Source organism: Littorina saxatilis, linkage group LG6, assembly GCF_037325665.1.
Source record: "Littorina saxatilis isolate snail1 linkage group LG6, US_GU_Lsax_2.0, whole genome shotgun sequence".
Classification (NCBI taxonomy): domain Eukaryota; kingdom Metazoa; phylum Mollusca; class Gastropoda; order Littorinimorpha; family Littorinidae; genus Littorina; species Littorina saxatilis.
In genome coordinates, this window is record NC_090250.1 from 18646123 (window position 1) to 18668622 (window position 22500).

The 22500-nt window shown below is 43.3% G+C and overlaps 1 protein-coding gene across 1 annotated transcript in view; it reads right to left on the reverse strand.

The window, feature by feature from the left end:
• Nucleotides 1-22500, reverse strand: part of LOC138969703 (cyclic nucleotide-gated channel alpha-3-like) — a 126196-nt gene that overhangs the window by 82107 nt on the left and 21589 nt on the right. The window contains exon 2 of the mRNA XM_070342562.1: nucleotides 10234-10373. Coding sequence (XP_070198663.1) covers nucleotides 10234-10373 — 140 coding nt within the window. The remainder of the gene's footprint in view (nucleotides 1-10233; nucleotides 10374-22500) is intronic.

Genomic DNA, 22500 nt, shown 5'->3' on the forward strand with positions numbered 1-22500 from the left:
GAACTATTTTAACGGGAACACTCTAAACAGAATTGTTACAAAATATGAACACAGTGTAATATAGTAGAAACAAAATGTAGCACATATCAAACATTTTTGTTCATTTCAACACAAGTGTTTGGGGTGTGCACGTTAAAGATCCCACGATTGACAAAAGGGTCTTTCCTGGCAAAATTGTATAGGCATAGATAAAAATGTCCACCAAATACCCGTGTGACTTGAAATAAAGTGTAAAAAAAATTCCATCTCACACGGTATTAAGTCTCAGGGCTTGGAAACATGAATACACGCATGCAGGAAAAAATAAAAAAAAATGGGTAGCGCCGTATACTGTATGGCAGCTCGCTTTCCCCAGGGAGAAAGCAGCCCGAATTTCTGTGAGGTTACCCTCATGGACTATATAAAATCTTATCCTTATCCTTATCCTTATCCTTTAACATGTGCTACCTTTTTCTAATAGATGTATGTAATATGTATGGCAAACTGTGTTCACTGACAACTGGTTACAGAAAGGCTCTTCTTCTTCTTCGAATTCTTCTTCAGCGTTCCAGAATGTGTCTGGTTACGTGTGAGCTCGTTTCCCCATTTGGGTTCCCCACATTATGCTCCGCTTTCGTTGAGTAGGAATTCTGGGTATTTTCGTGTTTCCATAACCCACCGAACTCCGACATGGATTACAGGATCTTTTCCGTGCGCACTTGGTCTTGTGCTTGCGTGTACACACGAAGGGGGATAAGCCACTAGCAGGTCTGCACATAAGTTGACCTGGGAGATCGGACAAATCTCCACTCTTAACCCACCAGGCGGCAGCGACCGGGATTCGAACTCACGACCTCCCGATTAGGAGGCCGACGTCTTACCACCACGCCACTGCGGCCGTCTAAACTGTGTTCAAAACTGCCTCTAAGTCAGGTAATGACCCATCTGACATCTGTCTCTATGTTCATACATATCCCGTCCTTGTTTTCCTTGATTCAGTGTGCCCCGCCTCTTAAACCTTTCTTGTAGTGAACCCTTAGCCTGTCCCCAAATCTTGGATACAACGCACTTGGTCCAACCACGTAACAGAACATAATGGAACTGGCAACATTTGCCTCGCCGGTGTAACACGAGAAAATTACTCCCACGAGATTTTTACTCTGGAGTAAACATTTCGTACGAAAAAGTTACTCCCTTTACGAAAAAAACACTCCCCCATTACACGAGAAAATTACTCCCCAAGACAGGTGAGTTCCGAGTAAACATTTCGTGCAAAAATGTTACTCCCCTGACGAATAAATAACGAATAAATTACTTCACCCCAACACAAGCAATTTAACTTCCCATGCCAGGTGTACGAAATTTTTACTCCCTTGTCCCCTGTTAGTCTTGGTGGTGGAAGGGGTGGAAGGAGGGTAGCGCGACATTCGTTTGCGCGAGATCACGTATTGGCATTATCCTTTCGCCCGCATCCCATTTTTGCGTACGAGATTTTTACTGGAAGTAAAAAAAATGGGGAGTAAAAATTTCGTGGAGGGAGTAATTTGTTCGTGCCTTGGGGAGTTCTTTTCTCGTACGAAAAGTGTACTCGGAGAAGAATTTCGTACGAAATGTTTACTCCGGAGTAAATTTTTCGTGGAGTAAAAATTTCGTGTTACACCGGCATTTTGCAAGCGAGTCACGTTTCGTCGACGATTTTTTTTTTAGATAATTTCATTATTTGAATCATAAGTGTTTGTCTACTTTGAAGACCAATGGGCCGACATACTACAAATGTAACGTTTTGTTTTGTCAATAATTACACGTTCCAATAATCTACCTTTCTTGTTTGTTGATTCTGGCGACCTTTAAGCTCAAGCTTAAAGGTGGTCGTCTACATTTTTGCTTTTTTTCAATAATTTTATGGTTAGATTTCGCTGAAAAGTTATGTCAGATGATGAATGAACCATGGGGAAAAAAGTGAGAGAAAAATATATGTAAAAAAAGATTTTATTTTTGGGTAGCGTGACTCACGCTTCCAATATTTTGTTTTCTGTTTGCTGAGAACATGTGCTTTGCCTAAAAATACTGACCAATCAAATTCATGTCACAATGCTTATAGCCACGCCCAAACAAGTGCAGCAACAGTTTGACAGGGGAGCGCTGTCCACGCTTTTTTTTAAACGCACGAAATGCACGGGATTTGAGAGGAGTTTTGCGCTTGGCATTTTCCAAATAAGGATATCCTACTATGAGTACTACGCTGGAATACTACAATGAATTTTCAAACGGCTACACTGGCTTCGTCTTTCCTGATCGAAAGGGGGTGTATTGTTGATATTTGTAGATAATAGACTCTGCATTTTAATTGTCAAATGGCGATTTCGGTATAAAAATGTAGACAAGGACCTTTAAGTCCACAAAGTAATGTCGTCCGATACACATCATGATATTCATAAAAGCTTCCTGCTTTTCCCTCATCCCAGACCTCATTCCATGCAAATACGCGAACCCGGGACGGGACGGGACGGACACGGGTCAACTTTATGTGCAGACCCAGAGACGGAAGCCATGTCCCACCCCCCGTGTCACCTCAATGGCACGTAAAAGACCTTGGTCATTCTGCCATAAGTGCAGGTGGCTGAAAACACATACACACACGGACACCTGGGTAGCGCGACTCCGTTGCTGCTAGCTTTCCACTGGGAGGAAGCGACCCGAAATTTCCAGCGATGGGACAATGGTGTAATGAAAATGAAATTGAAAAATGAAAAACCCCTCCCCGAATCCTCGGACATAGCTGGTCTGGCATATTCTGTTGGTTTGAACATGATTTTATTAAGATAACTCAGCGTGGCATATAATACAAAAGATAACAGTATTGGCGTTAACCGGCAATTACCGGTATTTTACCGGTTGAAACGATAATTGGCTGCCGGTATGACCTACCGGTTGATTTGTAGAACTACCGGGTTTTTTTTCGCCGATAAAACAAACAAAAAAACAGTACTCTGAGTTGGACTCTTACTGGGTCCAATGACCAGCCTACCGTTTTTTTCTGGACAGTTTGCATTATATAAGTTTGTGTACCGGTTTGAAAAAATACTAGCACCATCACTGGATAAACTTTGGATCACACAACAAGCTATGCTTATATTAAGTGTAGTTATGGATTTACATCCACACAAAAAACGTCTTGTGCAGGTAACTGTCAAGATCAAACTATTAAATATGCTTTTTCCAACCCATCCTATTCTATTTCCCTCCCGCTTTCGCCCCAGTCTGTTCTTTTTTCCTTGTTTGGTTGACTGTATGTCAAGCTCTTTCGTCTTTTTTTGCTCTCTAGATTCCTCTGTTCTGCGTTTGTAACCCGCCCCCCCCCCCCCCCACCCCCCCCCCCCCCATCCCGAAATGTTCATCCTGGTTTAGTATTGTCATTTCCATATCTATATATATCTATATATACGACTAGTGTCTGTCTGTCTGTCTGTCTGTCTGTCTGTCTGTCTGTCTGTCTGTCTGTCTGTTCGCGATGCACGGCCAAAGTTCTCGGTGGATCTTTTTCAAATTGGGACACCGTATTCAGCTACACCCCGGACACAACCTCATCGATGAGATATTTCAACACGTGCTCTCGGCGCGCTGCCCTGTGCGCGCTGAACCGATTTTGTTTTTTTTGTTTTTTTGTTGTCGGGATCCACTACCAGTAACTCTTCCTTATCTTCTCCAGTGTTTTCAGCCGCGATTATCTCCCTTCCTCCGTGTGGCGTCAATCCATATTCCCGTTACTACGTTACTATTTTTAGAAGGTCACTGCACGTTACTATTTTTAGAAGGTCTCCAGTGTTTTGCGCGTTTATCTCCTTTCCTTCGTGCGCCGGCGAAGCCGGCGTACACCCGGCATTCGGCTCTACTTCTTCCCGGCGAAGCCGGTACCCGGCGAAGCGGGTAATCATCTAGTTCATGATATTTGTGTAATATGTGTGTTATATTTGTGTAATATTTGTGTAATATTTGTGTAATGTTTGTGTAATGTGTGTGTAATATTTGTGTAATGTTTGTGTATTATTTGTGTAATGTTTGTGTAATATTTGTGTACTATTTGTGTACTATTTGTGTAATATGTGTGTAATATGTGTTTAATATTTGAGTAATATGTGTGTAATATGTGTGTAATAGTTGTGTAATATTTGAGTAATATTGTTTTTGGTTTTTGGTCACGTCAAATGCACACTTGCTTCAGCTTGATCTCATGCACTACTTGCTAATGAATTAGTGAATTGTGTCATGTTATGTATTTTGAATACGATTTTGTTTTAACAAAACCCATCATATTTCACCCGCCAGTTGCACATGTGCAGCAGACACATAGTTTACCAGGCTACCTGCGTCTGTCTTCCATTATGTCCCATAATCATAATGGGACTCAGACGTAAATTGCCTGGTAAACTATGTGTCTGTTGTGCATGTGCACATGGCGTGTGAATCACGCTGGGTCTGAAATAAACGCGTGACGGTAGAACATCTTGTCTAGATCTTGGTACACATTATGTCTGGGTCAGCCCGACCCACGATTTGTGACCATTCAACATTATGTTTTGTCGAGAACTGGAAACAGACATAGGCAGCGGTAGGTGGACAACACAAGCACGGCAAGAAACGGAGAAGCAAACAGATGATAGTTTACGTGAACACAAAGAAAAAGATGCAAACAGAGAAAATAGCAGGTAATAAGAGACAAAGCAGACAACAAGATCAACAGAGTCACAAACAGACGGAGTAGTAGATAAGCAAGAGAAACACACACAAACAAAGAAGAAAACAGATAAGGCAGTAGATTGTCAAAACAGATACAAAGACACAGTAGCAAACAGATAGGACAGTAGATAGACCAAGGCACACGCAAGAACAGGATTGTCATCAGAGGAAACAGTAGTCAAACAATGCGTGTCTAAAGACAAAGACGGGGACAATACGAAAGGGTTGGAGGCAAACTCATAGACACAAGAGAGATAAATCGAGAGGCAGATACATGGACAGAGAGACAGAGAAATCGACAGAGAAGTCTAGAGACGGGTACACGAACAGAGGGACAGATACACGAACAAAGAGATAGAGAAACCGGGAGACAGATACATGGACAGAAAGAGACACAGAAATCGACAGATAAAGAGAAATCGACCATTCAGATACCTGGACAGAAAGAGACACAGAAATCGACAGTTAAAGAAAAATCGACCAATCAGATACCTGGACAGAAAGAGACACAGAAATCGACAGATAAAGAGAAATCGACCAATCAGATACCTGGACAGAAAGAGACACAGAAATCGACAGATAAAGAGAAATCGACCAATCAGATACCTGGACAGAAAGAGACACAGAAATCGACAGATAAAGAGAAATCGACCAATCAGATACCTGGACAGAAAGAGACACAGAAATCGACAGATAAAGAGAAATCGACCAATCAGATACCTGGACAGAAAGAGACACAGAAATCGACAGATAAAGAGAAATCGACCAATCAGATACCTGGACAGAAAGAGACACAGAAATCGACAGATAAAGAGAAATCGACCAATCAGATACCTGGACAGAAAGAGACACAGAAATCGACAGATAAAGAGAAATCGACCAATCAGATACCTGGACAGAAAGAGACACAGAAATCGACAGATAAAGAGAAATCGACCAATCAGATACCTGGACAGAAAGAGACACAGAAATCGACAGATAAAGAGAAATCGACCAATCAGATACCTGGACAGAAAGAGACACAGAAATCGACAGATAAAGAGAAATCGACCATTCAGATACCTGGACAGAAAGAGACACAGAAATCGACAGTTAAAGAAAAATCGACAGACAGATACACGGACAGAGAGAGAGAGAGACAAATACATCGACAGAAGAGAAATCGATCGTCAGATACACGGACAGAGAGAGAGAGACAAAGAAATCGACAGATAAAGAGGGGCGGGGATGTAGCTCAGTCGGTAGCGCGCTGGATTTGTATCCAGTTGGCCGCTGTCAGCGTGAGTTCGTCCCCACGTTCGGCGAGAGATTTATTTCTCAGAGTCAACTTTGTGTGCAGACTCTCCTCGGTGTCCGAACACCCCCGTGTGTACACGCAAGCACAAGACCAAGTGCGCACAAAAAAGATCCTGTAATCCATGTCAGAGTTCGGTGGGTTATAGAAACACGAAAATACCCAGCATGCTTCCTCCGAAAACGGCGTATGGCTGCCTAAATGGCGGGGTAAAAAAACGGTCATACACGTAAAATTCCACTCGTGCAAAAAACACGAGTGTACGTGGGAGTTTCAGCCCACGAACGCAGAAGAAGAAGAAGAAGACAGATAAAGAGAAATCGACAGACAGATACACGGACAGAGAGAGAGACAAAGAAATCGACAGATACAGAGAAATCGACAGACAGATACACGGACAGAGAGAGAGAGACAAAGAAATCGACAGTTAAAGAAAAATCGACAGACAGATACACGGACAGAGAGAGAGAGACATAGAAATCGACAGACAGATACACGGACAGAGAGAGAGACATAGAAATCGACAGATACAGAGAAATCGACAGACAGATACACGGACAGAGAGAGAGACATAGAAATCGACAGATACAGAGAAATCGACAGACAGATACACGGACAGAGAGAGAGACATAGACATCGACAGATACAGAGAAATCGACAGACAGATACATGGACAGAGAGATATAGAGAGGCCAGACAATTACGGAGAATGGAGAAGACCAGAGACAGGGAAGAGATAGCCAATTTGGGAAGAATAGGAACCCGCAATAACGCCTGGAAAAACACGCAGGGGAAGAAGATGACTCTACCATTTGCAATTTACATTTGTTCCACGTCGCTGAGATTCTCTTCCGCGACACAAACTTTTTTCTTTTTCTTCTTTTTTTTTGCGGGGAGGGGGGGGGGGGGGGGGGCGACTGCTGGTCGATTATCATTGTCTCTGACCTGAGGTGGGCGGTAAGAGCAAGGACCTCAGATGGAGACCATAATCTTGTTTTCTGTATCCCTCTGTCTGGCTCTGTCTGTCTGTCTGTCTGTCTGACCGTCTGTCTGTCAGTCTCTTTGTTTCTCTATGCCGGCTTATCTGTCTCTCCCCATATCTGTCCCTCTGTCTCTGTTTGTCTCTGTCAGTGTCTCTCTTAATCTGTCTGTCTGTCTGTCTGTCTGGCTGGCTGGCTGGCTCTCTGTCTGTGTGTCTGTCTGGCTGCCTGTGGAGAGTGTCCTGCGTCCCACAATAAGGCTGACCATGCAGATCTGAGATGGCGAGTCGAGTCATTAACACGGACCGAACTGTGAGCACTCTTAATGTTTCCAGTTGAATTTGAAGGTATTGCGAAAGAGAAGATTGTCTGATTTTTTTCTCACAAGGATCAGCTCGGAATGAGGGAGCATAAAGGTCCTCAAAGCCCTCAGTTATTGATCGGAAGAGAGGAGAATAAGCTCTCACATGTAACTTAAAAGCCTGGCCATTTTCCCCTCAAGGGATGAGAAACTGTCGGTTCATGTTACCCGTTACTCGAGTCGTTTTGTCAAACCAGGCCTGCTTTGGGTCACGACTTGCTAAGATATGAAAACAATTTTAGTTATAGCTTGTATCGATTGACACCGGAGCTTTGTTGAGATAGCGAATGTCGAGAATTGTGAAGATGTACCTTGTTGTGTGGTCCAAAGTGCTTCTGTTGTATACTGTGCCACAGTATGTTTTCTGAATAAAATACGTTTAAACCAATTGTAACATTTTGAGACAAAGAAAGTGAGACCAAGGCGAAGTGTCCATTTCAGCTTAACTTTTTATACAGTTTAAAATTGTAGGTTTTTATAAGATTTTAGGCAAGAGTGTGTGTGTATGTCTTACGTCTGTCTGCTTCACTTATCCTCTTACCTGTCTGTCACCCTGTTACCCCCCTCTCACTCTCTCTCTCTCTCTCTCTCTCTCTCTCTCTCTCTCTCTCTCTCTCTCTCTCTCTCTCTCTCTTTTTTTTTTATCAGTATTGTCGGTATGTTACATGTCCGTCTGTCGGTTAGGTCCTAATGTTGTATGTCTTGTATACTTGCCATTTACATATTTATTATACATGTTGAAGGATGAATGAAAATACATTGTAGACGGATGCATGTTATGGATTAAAAGCCCCACGATGATGTGCTTGGCAAATACAAAAAAAAAAGAAGAAAAAAAAAAGAAAGTGAGATTTACATTCACATCCGGAAATGGTTTGGAAGGATTCTTACCAACGAAACATACCTATTTGGTCATGATTTGTCAGCATAGAGATGCCAGATACTGTACATAGTTGCAAGGATTCAAACCAACCTACGAGGTACGTACAACGTTTCGTGATTCGTAATGCCGGTATGGCATCATAAGCAGGCTTGACACTCCAGGAAAAAACCCTGTCTACATGACGTCACAGACAAACGGAAGTAAGTAGCTGTGCTTGAAAAAAAAAGGAATTTAGCACATAGCAGCGAAGATTCTGACGTGGGTTTTAAAGCCGAGCTGTCAGAATACTGTCATGCTGATCCTCCTACGTAACTGACGCGTCATCATTTTGACGGTTTTACTGTTAATGACGTGTCAGACTCGCAATCCCCCCCCCCCCCTCTCTATCCAACGTACGCCATGCTCTCTCCCTCCCTCCCTCCCTCCATCCCCATCTCGACCCAAACCAATCGACACCCTTGGTTCACAAGGGGTTCGAAGTTATATGTTCCACCTTGTGATATTTGATGTCATTGTGTTCGGCCCTTTTACGAGGTATGAAGCAGGCTGAACTTCTCAAACCAGCAGTACAAACATCCAATCAACCAAGTTAGCAACCAGGCAAGCAAGCAAGCAACCAAGCAACCAACCAACCAACTAACCAACCAAACAACCAACCGACCAACCAACCAAGCATCATGTAACAAGTAACAAACAAAACAGCACCAACGTTTCGGAAATCAAGTGTCAGACATGGTTTTCTTAAGTAATTCATTTTAACTGACAACCGAGGAAAAAAGCCTAAGGTATATTTAATCCACTGTAAAGGATTATGTGCTCAACCACACGTTAGTCCGGGCTTTTTCATGGGATAAGAGAATATCCTTTCAAATCAGTGAGTAACAAAACAATGTTGTTGCTGCTTTACATACGTTACAAACATAATTTAGTATAACAAACATTGTCTTTACCTTAGGAAAATCATTCAATCCTTATGGCTTGTTGTTTATTCTATATAATTATGTTAGGCCAAACAAAAATATATGTTGGTTTAGGGTAACATGACCCAACAAAAAATAGGGTCGGTAGGTCGTTTTTGTAATATCTTTTATGTTTTTTATTTTTAGTCTCGGTATGGTTCGCAAAATGTGCCAGAGGTTGTTTTTTGGGGGATTTTTTGTTGAGAAATGAAAAAACAGTTTAAGGGTCGGCGGGAAAAAAATAGGGTCGGTCGGGTTACCCTAAACCAACATATACTTTTGTTTGGCCTTATCATGTATGTTATCAATCGATGATTGAGAGAAAAAAACAACTACACTGCTTGAATCAAATGAAACAAAAGCCCCCACGCTACAGCAATTATAAGCCAGGCTGAAGGCGTTTGGTATGTGTCCAAGTGGCGACAGAATGCTCTAATCCCACCTAAAAGTCTAGGCATATTAAAATTTGGTGGTGGTCTACTTGATGCCCCACATGGGGAGAAATCTAAATCTTTAACCAAGTCATGCAAACCATGCACGAACTGAACGGGAGTAAACACAAAGGGAACTTGACATGGTAAAAACAAACAGAACAGGGACAAAACCACGAACTGGCAGGCAGACCAACATAATAATTATACTCTTGCACAGGATCGGGGGAGTTAACTAGTATTTCTAAACAATAACTGAAAGACGATAGACGTATTCCGAAAATAACTCTGTCGGGTTTGTATGGGTTGTGAATGAATGACTACCCTTGCTTTTTACTCGGACAAACATTGGAGGGGCCAATCACTGGCGAGGTGTGTGTCGAAAACTCGTAGACAGGAGCACGTGCGAAGTTTATATATGTGTCAGAGGAAAAGCAAGGGTATTAACTCTTTCACAACCCATACAAACCCGACGGAGTTATTCCCGAAAATCGTCATTGTCACACCAACAGGTTTCAGGAACCACAGATACCCGTTCACCACAAACACAGACAGGACCGCAAATTTACTCCTACATGCAAGGAAGAAAGAAGAAAAAAGTGCGCTTACCTGATGTCTGATATTTTTCTCTCGCGCCGTGAGCCGCTGTGATGAGGGATATCCTTGCCCCCCATCGCAAAGCGCTCCAGGAAAGAGTCCGGCCTCCGGACCGGCCGGGACCTTCCTCCGTACGCCCATTGCTTGATGAGCTGAAACAGAATGAACAATCCAACTTGAAATAGCATGAAACAGCATGAAACACTGTATATATATATATGTAAAACTTAATGAACTAATGAATTAGAAGTTACTGTGAAGCAACGAGAAAGCCAGGACCTTCCTCCCGTACGCCCAATGCTTGATGAGCTAAAATGATATGAAACAACATGAAACCATGTTAAAAAAAAAAAAAAAAAAAAATGCGAAACAGAATTAAACAATGGGAAACCGGAGGTGGCAAAGGATCATTAGACACACTACTATCGATTGATGAGCTGAAGTGTTATGAAACAATATGAAACAACATAAAACCATGTTTTAACAAAATGAAACAACATAACACAATGTGAAACCGGAGGTGGCAATGGATCATGAGACGCACTACTTCAGTTTCGCTTAATGAGGTGATACAGTATGAAACAGTACCAAACGGTATGAAACACATGAAACGATATGAAACGACACCAAATAATGTTTAACAAAAGACCACGATGTAAAAAAATAAAAATAAATGTAAAACGAAAAAAAAGAGAAACAGTCCACAACGAAGTAAAACAACACACTACAGTATGAAACCATGGTTTGATCATGTCAATGATTTCTCTTCTCTCAGGCGTCAGGAGGAGTTTGGTTCTGAGTAACTCTCAATCTCTGTACATTTTAAGACCGATTACTTCCCTTGATGAGTGAGTATCTCTTGTCACGGCATTACCTCACTGCCTCAGTTTTCTAAAGAAACCAGCTCTACAATAAAGCTAGGGTTTCAGATGAATGATTAAAAAACACAAGAAAGGTAGGTTGTTGGAACGTTTGTTATTGACAAAACAATACATTCACAAATATATCGACCCAACGGTCTTTTAAGTGCACAGACAAACTATAACGAAAACTTGTCTGGCTGATTTGTTTTTCTTCCGCCTGTCACGAAGCCGCAAGCGAATGAATGATGAAAGGAAGGATTAAACGTGACACACTAACTTGCGATGTTGAACTACTAAAAGGTTTCGAAAAACAACATTTGCTTTAAAGTATTGAGTAGAGCCATCATAAACCATTGCATGTTTCAGCTTCACTGCTTTTTCAAAGCTGGTTCCTTTCATTCTGCCTTCTTTCACTTTAGATATACAGTGCTAATTAAAATGGACACAATCCTTTTGCACATTCAAATCTTCAGACCTTTTTCTTGAAAGTTAGTACCGCCCGTTTTGTCTATATTCATGAAAGGCAGAATCATTACTAAAACATTCCATAGCATGACATAAATCCCTTTAGCAGATGTTGACCCTTTTTTTCTGAAAGGCATAGTCTTTGTCGTGTAAACGATTCTTCTTCTCCTGCGTTCATGGGCTGAAATTGCCACGTTCACTCGTGTTTTTGCACGAGTGGGTTTTTACGTGTATGACTGTTTTTACCCTGCCGTACGCCGCTTTCGGAGGAAGCATGCTGGGTATGCGTGTGTTTCTATAACCCACCGAACTCTGACATGGATTACAGGATCTTTTCCGTGCGCACTTGGTCTTGTGCTTGCGTGTACACACGAAGGGGGATAAGGCGCTGGCAGGTCTGCACACAAGTTGACCTGGAAGATCGGACAAATCTCCACCCTTAACCCACCAGGCGGCAGCGGCTGAGATTCGAACCCACGACCTTCCGATTGGGAGGCGAGCGTCTTACCCCTTGGCCACTGCGCCCGTCCCGTAAACGATTCGACTTCCCATCTCGGATCTGGCCAGGTTTTAACAAGGATAAAGCCAGCCCTCCACTTGTACACATACCAATAATCAACAGCCGAAGTGCACTCTGTGTAGAGTGGTATTGTTGTGATGACTTCATTCATTTCCCAACGGAAACCACTGACGATTTGTGAAAATAATTCCTTAACAAATTATCAATCTGCACACGAAGCAGCCAAGAAGTTGAATGTTGGTAAATGTCAAAGTGGAGGAGTGTTCGTATTCTCCCATATATAAAAAGCTTTGCCAGATCTGAGATGGCTAGCAGAACTGTGGCCTTGTGACGGTCTGTCATGTACCTAAAAAGTAAGTGGCTTCTTTTTTTGTCTATTTTCATGGATCGTAAAATCAATACTAAACTCATTTTATTACATTCCATACAATGGTCTGAAACCATTTGGCAATTTGATTATTTTGACCCTGTTCTAAAACCTTCGCAAAATTTAATGTCATGGTTACCCCTTTCTCTAAAAGTAATTAACTTTTTTTTCTTGTGTTTATGGAAGGTAGAAATCAATATCAACACATTTAATAAAATGACATAAGTCCCTTGGCAAAGTTTATTAGTTTAACCTTTTCAAAAGAAGTAGCTTCCTGATCGCCTATTTTGATAACAGGTATTATCAATAACAATGCATCCAAACAATTTGCCCTTTGCAAATTTGATTCAAACCTATTTTGTTAAAATGAAAAATCACCAATCGTTAATTCCATTAAATGGCCTGCATCTCTTGGTACATTTGAATAGTTTCCTTTTTTCCCCAAAATGTAAGAAGCTTTCTTCGTGCCCCTTTTAATGAAAAGTAAAAATCGATCATATACATTCCATAAAATGGCGTTCATCTGTACTGTATACACATTTGAATCTTTTAAACCTCTTTTTCAAAAAAACGTTAGCAGAGCTCTTCTTTCTCTTTCCAACACGTTAGCAGAGCTCTTCTTTCGGCCAATTTTCACGAAAGGTGTAATCACATTAGACCTTTTTACACACACAAAAACCATAGCACTAGCTTTTATCTTGCCTATTTGGATGAAAGGTACACATCAATATTAATATTCCATAGAATGCTCCGTACCCCCCCCCCCCTCCACCCCCCCAGCTCTCAGGCCTCGATGATAAAGACGCCGAAAGGACATGACGATGACTAGATTATAGCGAGACTAGAGGGAGGCATCCGCTCCGTAGTCGTCTCCACTCCACGCCATGCTATGAAAGAATTTAATCAAAGGAGAAGACTGCTGATCTTCTGTGACCACAAGACGTGAGGAAAGGGAGGCCAGACAGACGGGGCTGTGTGGATTGCCTCCCTTGCTCGGCGACGCCGCTCTCCTCTGGTGGAGATAGGATGCGTGTCTGGCCGGATTAGCCAACCAGCACGCGAAGAAGAATCAATGGCTGTCCACTTCCCCCCCAGGTCAAAGATAAAAACGAAAATTTGTCAGAAATGTGCAGAGATGAGGGGAGGGGAGAGGGGGAAGTGTGTGTGGGGGAGGGGGGGGGGGAGGGGTGCTGAATGAAGGAAGGCAATGGCATTTTTAGAGAAATTTTCCTCAACCGTGAAACTCATGTCACAAAGGCAACACAGCATAAGAGAGAGAGAGAGAGAGAGAGAGAGAAAGCGAGATAGAGAGAGTGAGAGAGAGCCAGAGAGAGTCAGAGACAGAGACAGACAGACATACAGACAGGCAGACAGGCAGAGTGAGAGACAGACAGAGACACAGACAGACAGGCAGACAGCGCTGACAGATATGAAAGTAATACATGACTGACTGAGAGAGAAACGGCGAAACAGATACAGGGAGACAAAATAATAAAGGGAAAATTGATTTTTTTTTTAAAGCCACAGTCCTTTCATTGTAAATAATGTTCTCCATTCTAGATCTTGCCAGGGTTGTACAAAGGATAAGGCCATCCGTCCGCTTGGACACATCCCGAAAATCAACAGTCTGGCTGCTTTATGTGAAGAATTGGATCTTTTGTACCATTGAAGTCATGGAAGAGCCACTAGAGACCTTTAAGAAATCTGTTCATCAAAACATTCTTACTCTACACAAGAAGCAGTCAGAATGTAGATTTCTGGTATGAGTCCAACTGGAGGGTGGATACTCACTCTCTAACAACGATACTCAAAGACCAAAGCAAGGATACTCACTCTCTAACAACGATACTCAAAGACCAAAGCAAGGATACTCACTCTCTAACAACGATACTCAAAGACCAAAGCAAGGATACTCTCTCTTACACAGCCCCATATACAAACCCGAAAGAGTTATTTACGGAATTCGGCTATTCATTGAAACTGACATTCTCTCCACACAAGAAGACGTCCTAATAATTATAATGTTCGTGTTTTGGATGTTTTCAAGAGGAGAACCGCGATGTTCTTTCCATTCCAAGCCTAGCCAGATGTGAGATAGTGAGCCAAAAACGAGGCTTTGCATAAGACGCACACACACACACACACACACACACACACACACACACACACACACACACACACATACACCACACAAACACACTCACACCCACACACACACAAACACACACACACACACACACACACCCACAGACTAACACACACACAAACACACACACAGACACACACAGACACACACACACACACACACACTGACAAACACACACACACACACACACACACAAACACACACACACACTCACACACACACACACACACACACACACCCACACACACTCACACACACACACACACACACACACACACACACACACATATACACACAAAATGGGCCGATCTGATGTATAACAGATGACGGGCGAAATGGCCTAGTGGATAGGACGCTGGCCTCCCAAGCGGAAGGTCGTGGGTACGAATCCCGGCCGTGCCTGGTGGGATAAGGGTGGAGATTTTCCCGATCTCCCTGGTCAACTGATGTGCAGACCTGCTAGTGCCTTATCCCCCTTCGTGTGTACAAGCAATCACAAGACCAAGTGCGTACGGAACAGATCACATAATCAATGTCAGAGTTCGGCGGGTTATAGAAACACGAAAATACCCAGCATGAAAAAAGAGGCGTATGGCTGCCTACATGACGGGGTGAAAACGGTCAAACACGTACAAGCCGTGGGAGTTTCAGTCCATGAACGAAGAAAAAGAAGAAGAGGAACTGTTGATAGCAACAATAACCCCAGAAACGCCAAACTAATCCAAAGAACCGTGCTCCGAATCACCAAGGAACGGGAAAGACTCCAGAGGACACATCCGCCTGCTGACAGGGAGGGCAAATTCCCGAAGGGCAAGTGTTGCATAACATTACCTCCCGGACACCGTGGGTAACTTAGCAACATGAACAGACTGTGCGTATGGCTTGGGTTCTCCATGTGAGGTTGCTAACTTCTGGTTGGAGTGTGTTTGCTGTCGGTGATAGTTTGCGTTTTTGAGTTGATGTGTTAAGCAGAAGAGAAGATATGGACGATAAGATCTATGGACACATACACAAACAGCTTGCACACATTCATGCGCAGAGAGACAATGACAATGACAATGACAATGACAATGACAATTCTTTATTTTACGAGGGTAACAGAATAAGCATTGGAATACTTTTTTGCATCTGGCCCTCGCCCTAAAGAAGGACTAAATCTACTATAATAACTACTACTACATACATACATAATTAGTGAAACAGTATAAGTGTATGTACATAAGCGCATTATATGAAACATTGTAGTTTATAAATGTTCATGACAAGGTGCAAAGCAAAAATTTGCAAGTCAATTAGAGTCAGAATATTATGCAATAGTACAATAAGGAGAGAGTGAGGGAGAGAGTGAGAGAGAGAGAGAGTGAGAGAGAGAAAGAGAGAGAGAGAGAGAGAGAGAGAGAGAGAGAAAGAGAGAGAGAGAGACAGCGAGTGACAGAGACAGAGACAGAGGGAGGGAGGAAGGGAGACAGACAGACATTCATGCGCAGAGAGAGAGAGAGAGAAAGAGAGAGAGAGAGAGAGAGAGAGAGAGAGAGGACAGAGAGAGACAGAGAAGAGGGAAAAGAGAGAGAGACAGATAGACAGACAAAAAAGCGAGAAAGGGAGAGAGAGAGAGGGGGGGGAGGGGAGAAAGAGGCACAGACATGGAGACACAGACAGACAGGGAAAGAAGGAACGGGCTCTGAGGGGGAGGGGGAGGGGGGTTGGGGGGAGTGGGATTGAGAGACGGAGACAGAGTGAGAGAGACAGAGAGCTAGAGAGATAAATAGAGAGACATACAGACAAACAGACAGACAGAGGAACAGAGAAAAACACCGACTCAAGGAGGCAGACAATGAGAAGCAAATCAACTAGGCCTCCTTTTGCATTCATTCAATTCGGAGAGAAGCAGGGATGAATGACCCCAAAAATCGATTTCAGAAAATGATATAAAATCTCCCTTCAGAATTTCTGAGCGCAAAAGATGGGAGATTTGCCTGAATTCTACAGTAGCTAGGGGGCAGAGAGATCGAGTATGCTTCAACGTCATGATCCTCGATGCAGCAAATTACAAAAAATGTGAATGCATGCCATTCCATTGGATGCCACGGTTCGCTAGAAAAGGACGTCGAGCGACGTAAAGATGGACTCGTCTCAAGACCTGTTGATGCCTGACGTTTCAAGATTTCTAAAACCTCACATTAGTTGGGCGAAGTCGACTTCACAAAGTCTAATTCACGAAGCTGGCTGTACGGAACATTGGCACTGAATTTTCGATAAAAAGACTTCGCGAAGTGTTCACGAAGTCGAATTTGCGCTCAAATAAGGCCAGCTTTTACTCCTAGTATTAACCATGGGATACACAACACCACAGATCTGTACAAGGCGTCTCTTAGGCTATCAGCATCCGTCCTCTTCGGCAAACACGCGTACCATACAATTTACAGCCTAGCTGCGAAGAATTAGATGGTTTTGCTTAATTCATTTCGTAATTGCCACTTATCTCAATGGGCAAAGTGAATTCAGAAAAAAAATGCTAACTAGGATTAAGCACAGAAAGCAGTCAGGTTGTTCATTTTTTTGCACGTGTTTAAGTAGATGGTGACCATAACCTTCGTTAAAGCTTGAACAGACCTAATTTGGGGTGTGCATAATCACGAACGCGGAGAGGAATGTCAATAGTCCAAGGCAAAGATGGCGCAGTGCTGTAACGGTGTATCACAAAGCAAACCAATGAATGAACGTAACAAATATAGACACACTCCCTGTTTCTCTTTCTCAGTATTTCTCTTTCTGTCTCTGTCTCTGTTTAGATCTCCCTCTCTGTCTCTCTCTCCCTCTTTCTCTGTGTCTCTGGCTCTGTCTGTGTCTCTGTGTCTCTCTCTATGTCTCTATCTCTCTCTGTGTTTCTCTCTCCCTCTTTCTCTCTCTCTCTCTCTCTCTCTCCCTCTTTCTCTCTCTCTCTCTCTCTCTCTCTCTCTCTCTCTCTTTCCCACTGTCTCTCTGTCTCTGTCTCTGTCTCTGTCTCTGTGTCTCTCTCTCTCTGTCTCTCTCTCTCTGTCTCTCTCTCTCTCTCTTTCTCTCTCTCTCTCTCTCCCCTCTCTCTCCTTTCTCGATACAATGTTCACGTAATTGTCTTTGTACAGGGACAACAAAACTATTGCGAATGAATATTTGCCACAATTTATGAAAGCAATGTAATCAGTTGAACGTCAATGCCAAGATAAAATCACAGGGATGAAACGTTGGGAACATTTTGTTTGTATGAAACTTTAATCTATCGAACAAGTTCAATTCATAGACCATGACGGAACCCTAGCATAGGAGCTCTGATGAGCTATCTGCACCGCATGCTCTGAATTTCGCAAGAGCTGAATTCATCGAGGCTTCGCAGTTCTCGCGAGAGTCCGTCCCGCATGCTTTGCTTTGCTTCACAAGTCGCGAGAGTTTGCGAGAGCTTGGAATATCGAGAAAGTGTACTGCATCAGCAGCTTAGTAATACGAGCATCATCAGAATACTTCAATATTTCATCTAAACAATCGGAACTTTCACTTGCCAAAAACGCTTAAATACAGAATCCCTCACGCTAACGCCCTCACAAAAATGCCCCACTATTAAACCTCAAACTCATATTTGATTAATCTAAACAACAAAGTGACTGTGGTGAGATAAACAACGTTGAAAAACAAAAGAATTCTGTACGCACCGATGCAAGGACAGCACAATAAGTAGAGGTTACATGCCGAGTCTCAGTGATTATTAAAAATAATGGTCGAAGTTGGCGGATCATGAAAAATGCGAGCTTCAGCGAGCTTTTTCATGACCGCGAACTGAGACCATTATTTTTAATAATCACTGAGACGAGGTGTGTAACCTCTTTATTCCTCCTTTCTTCGGTTATTCAAAGAAAACAGGAGTTTTTGTGCGAAAGTTTGATCGAATCCGAATCACTCAACCAGTCAACCTGCGCAGACGATCGATTAATGCGCGGTTGTATAGTTCCGTGCAAATCATTCCATTCCCCCAAACGTTTTTCTCATATTTTGGATAAACGTCTTTGATGACGTCATATCCGGATTTTTGTAAAAGTTGAGGCGGCACTGTCACACCCTCATTTTTACATAAAATTGATTGAAATTTTGGCCAAGTAATTTTCGACAAAGACCGGACTTTGGTATTGCATTTCAGCTTGGAGGCTTAAAAATTAATTAATGACTTTAATTTGGTCATTAAAAATCCGAAAATTGTAATTAAATTTGTTTTTTTATAAAACGATCCAAAATTACGTTCATCTTATTTTTCATCATTTTCTAATTCCAAAAACATATAAATATGTTATATTCGGATTAAAAACAAGCTCTGAAAAGTAAAAATAGAGAAAAAGCATGCTATGCAGCACAGCGCAACCGCTACCGCGCTAAACAGGCTCGTCAATTTAGATCACTGCCTTTTGTACGAGCGGCGGACTACGGTCATTGTGAAAAAATGCAGTGCGTTCAGTTTCAATTCTGTGAGTTCCACAGCTTGACTAAATGTAGTAATTTCGCCTTACGCGACTTGTTGTTACCTGATGAAGCTTTTATTAGCGAAATTTCGTATTATTGTGCTGTCCTTGTATCGGTGAGTACAGAATTCTTTTGTTTTTCAACTTCATATTTATTTTATTAACAAGTGTATGATTACAACCTCGAAGAACGAATCACTATGCTATCAAAGCTTCAACAGGGATGCTGAGAATTGAACACAAACAGCAGGGTAGGGTCAACAAGCGGGACGTATATCCCTCAGGATTTCTCTCAGCGCGGGTAAACAGCATCGCTGTGAAAATACCGCACGGAACGCAACGATGCATGCACCACACACAGACACAAGGCGAATCAAAACAATCCCGTCATGCATCGACCAAACAGCGAATCAATTCAGTCAACAAAAAAATCCCCCAGCGTAGTAAAACGAACGCGAATCTGTCGTGTGGTCAATCAATTCTTTCCCCTCGCGATGTAGGATGACAGACAACAATTGACAGAGAATTTACATAGCAGCTCTCCCCTTCCTCATTTTTTTTTTAATCAACTTGATATTTGATTGCTGTTCTAACTCATTATTGAACGGCGTCCGTATAAGGACTGTAGTACCTCTACACTAAGGCTGGTCACAACAGTATACTAAATGTAACCGAGTGGACGAAGCGCAACAGTCAACGTTGGAGGCAAAGCCAGTCAAACAGGCTTAACATTTTAGAGCTAAAAACTGCCATGGGCACACATCGGTTCCCAAGAACATGCAAGGACACAGCAGCAGCCAGACCTCATCACAAACATAACTCTACAACTGATAGGACTGGGTGGCCGAGTGGTAACGCACTTGCGCTCGGAAGCGAGAGGTTGCGAGTTCGACCCTGGGTCAGGGCGTTAGCAATTTTCTCCCCCCTTTCCTAACCTAGGTGGTGGGTTCAAGTGCTAGTCAGGGGCGGATCAGTTGCTTTGTAAGGGGGGGGGGGGGGGGGCACTTTGAATCGAAAGTGAATGTGATGGGCGCAAAGCGCCCGAATTTGCTAGGGGGGTCCGGGGGCATGTCCCCCCGGAAAAATGTTTTGCCCAAAGAAGCAAAATGGTGCCATCTGGTGCCATTTGAACTTAGAAATGGTCATAGAATCAGCATAGAAAAATCTTTTTTTTTTCTTCTTCTTTTTTTTTTTTTTTTCGGGGGGAGGGGCACGTGCCCCCTGTGCCCCCCCCCCCCCCCCCTCGTCCGCCCCTGCTAGTCTTTCGGATGAGACGAAAAACCGAGGTCCCTTCGTGTACACTACATTGGGGTGTGCACGTTAAAGATCCCACGATTGACAAAAAGGGTCTTTCCTGGCAAAATTGTATAGGCATAGATAAAAAAATGTCCACCAAAATACCCGTGTGACTTGGAATAATAGGCCGTGAAAAGTAGGATATGCGCCGAAATGGCTGCGATCTGCTGGTCGATGTGAATGCGTGATGTATTGTGTAAAAAATTCCATCTCACACGGCATAAATAGATCCCTGCGCCTTGAGTCCGAGTCTGGAGATACGCGCGCGATATGACTTCATATATAACAAATAAATATCGTATGCAGTCATGTGATTTTTGTCAATTGCATGTCCGTCTGTAGTATTGCACCTAGTGTTTGAGAAGAAGCCGCTTCCGAAATGAGGCAGGGGTTCATGGGCTTGCCAAGCGGAATAAAAATGTTAAAATGTAGCCCTTGAAAAGGGTGTTTTAGATCTCTCCTTGACAAAAAAAGAGGTACATTTGCCGGGCAAAAGGAAAGGGGTGGCTTCTGAGACCCAGGGAACCATCGCAGAAACAACTGACTTAACGACCTCTCAGGTAACTTGGACCTATACTGGGACATTGCAAATTGACTGACTATGGCATAAACAACCCTGATCTGTTTCCTTTTACGGCAGATACTGTCTGCCTCTTTCCTTGTTCATAATATAACTTGTTCTTTGTTTATGGTTTACCAACGTCTTGTTTTTCTTTGCCCTTTTACGACAAAAACGAAATATTACAAACACAGATTCAGATCTCACTTGCAGGGAGGACAGAGCCTTAAGGACAGATTCTCAGCGCAACAATCTCCAGACGAATGTACTTTTTATTTTGCTCCTATTTTGTCATGATAAATGCTATACGGTATAAAGAAAAAAATGCCAGATCTCACTTGCAGAGAAGACAGAGCCTTGAGGACAGATTCTCAGCGCACAGCATTCTCCGAACGAATCAATGCACTTGTGTTTTACTCCTCCTTTTTTTCCATGACAGATACTATAACACACACACACACACACACACACACACACACACACACACACCACACACACACACACACCCCACACACACACGCACACACACAAAAGCCAGATCTCACTTGCAGAGGAGACAGACCCTTGGAGTTCCTGGTCATTTCCGAGGGAATATCCCTGGTCGGACACATCGACATGGACCCTGAAGTCGCCGCCAGGGTGGCCACGGAATACTTGTAGTAGGGCACCCCCACTGACGTCACGGAGGTCTTTGCAGACGTTCCCTTGCTGTTCCTACCGCATCAAGACCAGTTAGTCGTGGGAAGCCGCTCCTGGCACGTAACGCTGTCCCTCTGTTCATCCACGTCGCTGACGCTGGAGTGCGGCTTGCTGCTGAGGAATTCCGGTAGACTCAGCGAGGTCGTTGTGGTGATAGAATGCGGTCGTTCTGAACGTTCAGAAGTCTCTGTGACGCTGGAGTCGAGTCTTCCGCTGCGGGGTCGTTTGGGCAGCTGTTTGATCTCCGTAGAATGAAAGAGGGTTCTTTCTAACGGCCGAGGAGTCTCTGAGACGCAGGAGTCGAATCTTCCGCTGAAGCTGTTGGATCTCTGTGGCATAAAAGGGGGTTCTCTCTGACGGCTGAGAAGTCTCTGTGCCGAACAAGGCGGGTCGTTTTAACCCCGGAGACATGGGGCTACTGTCAGAGTAGGATCTTGGTCTAGCTTGGCTCGTCCTCTCCGCGACCTCTGTGATGGTGAGGTGTGGACGTTTGATGCTGCAGTTGATGCCCTTGTCTTCGCTCGCTTTTCCTGGATCAGGTTTTCCACTGCCATTCTCTTCAATTCATTGCCCGCTGAAGGCTACTGCAAGGGTGTGTCTGATCCTGGGCTATTCTTTGCGCCCGTTGCAAGAGGGTTTGGAGATGTTGCATCCTTCAACTCGCTCACCATCGCTACGCTGACAGAAGGCCCACAGGACGGCTCGCTCTGTGTGCAGTCACCTCCAGTGAGGGTTTCAGAGGGCTTCTCAGGTGGTACGCTCGTCTTCGGCTCGCTTCTGGCGGAGGCCAAGAATGGCTTCAGCGGTTGCCAAGTAGGTGTCATGAATGTTTCTACTTTGATTGTGATTGGGGGTGGTTTGGCCTGCCTGCGTCCTTTTC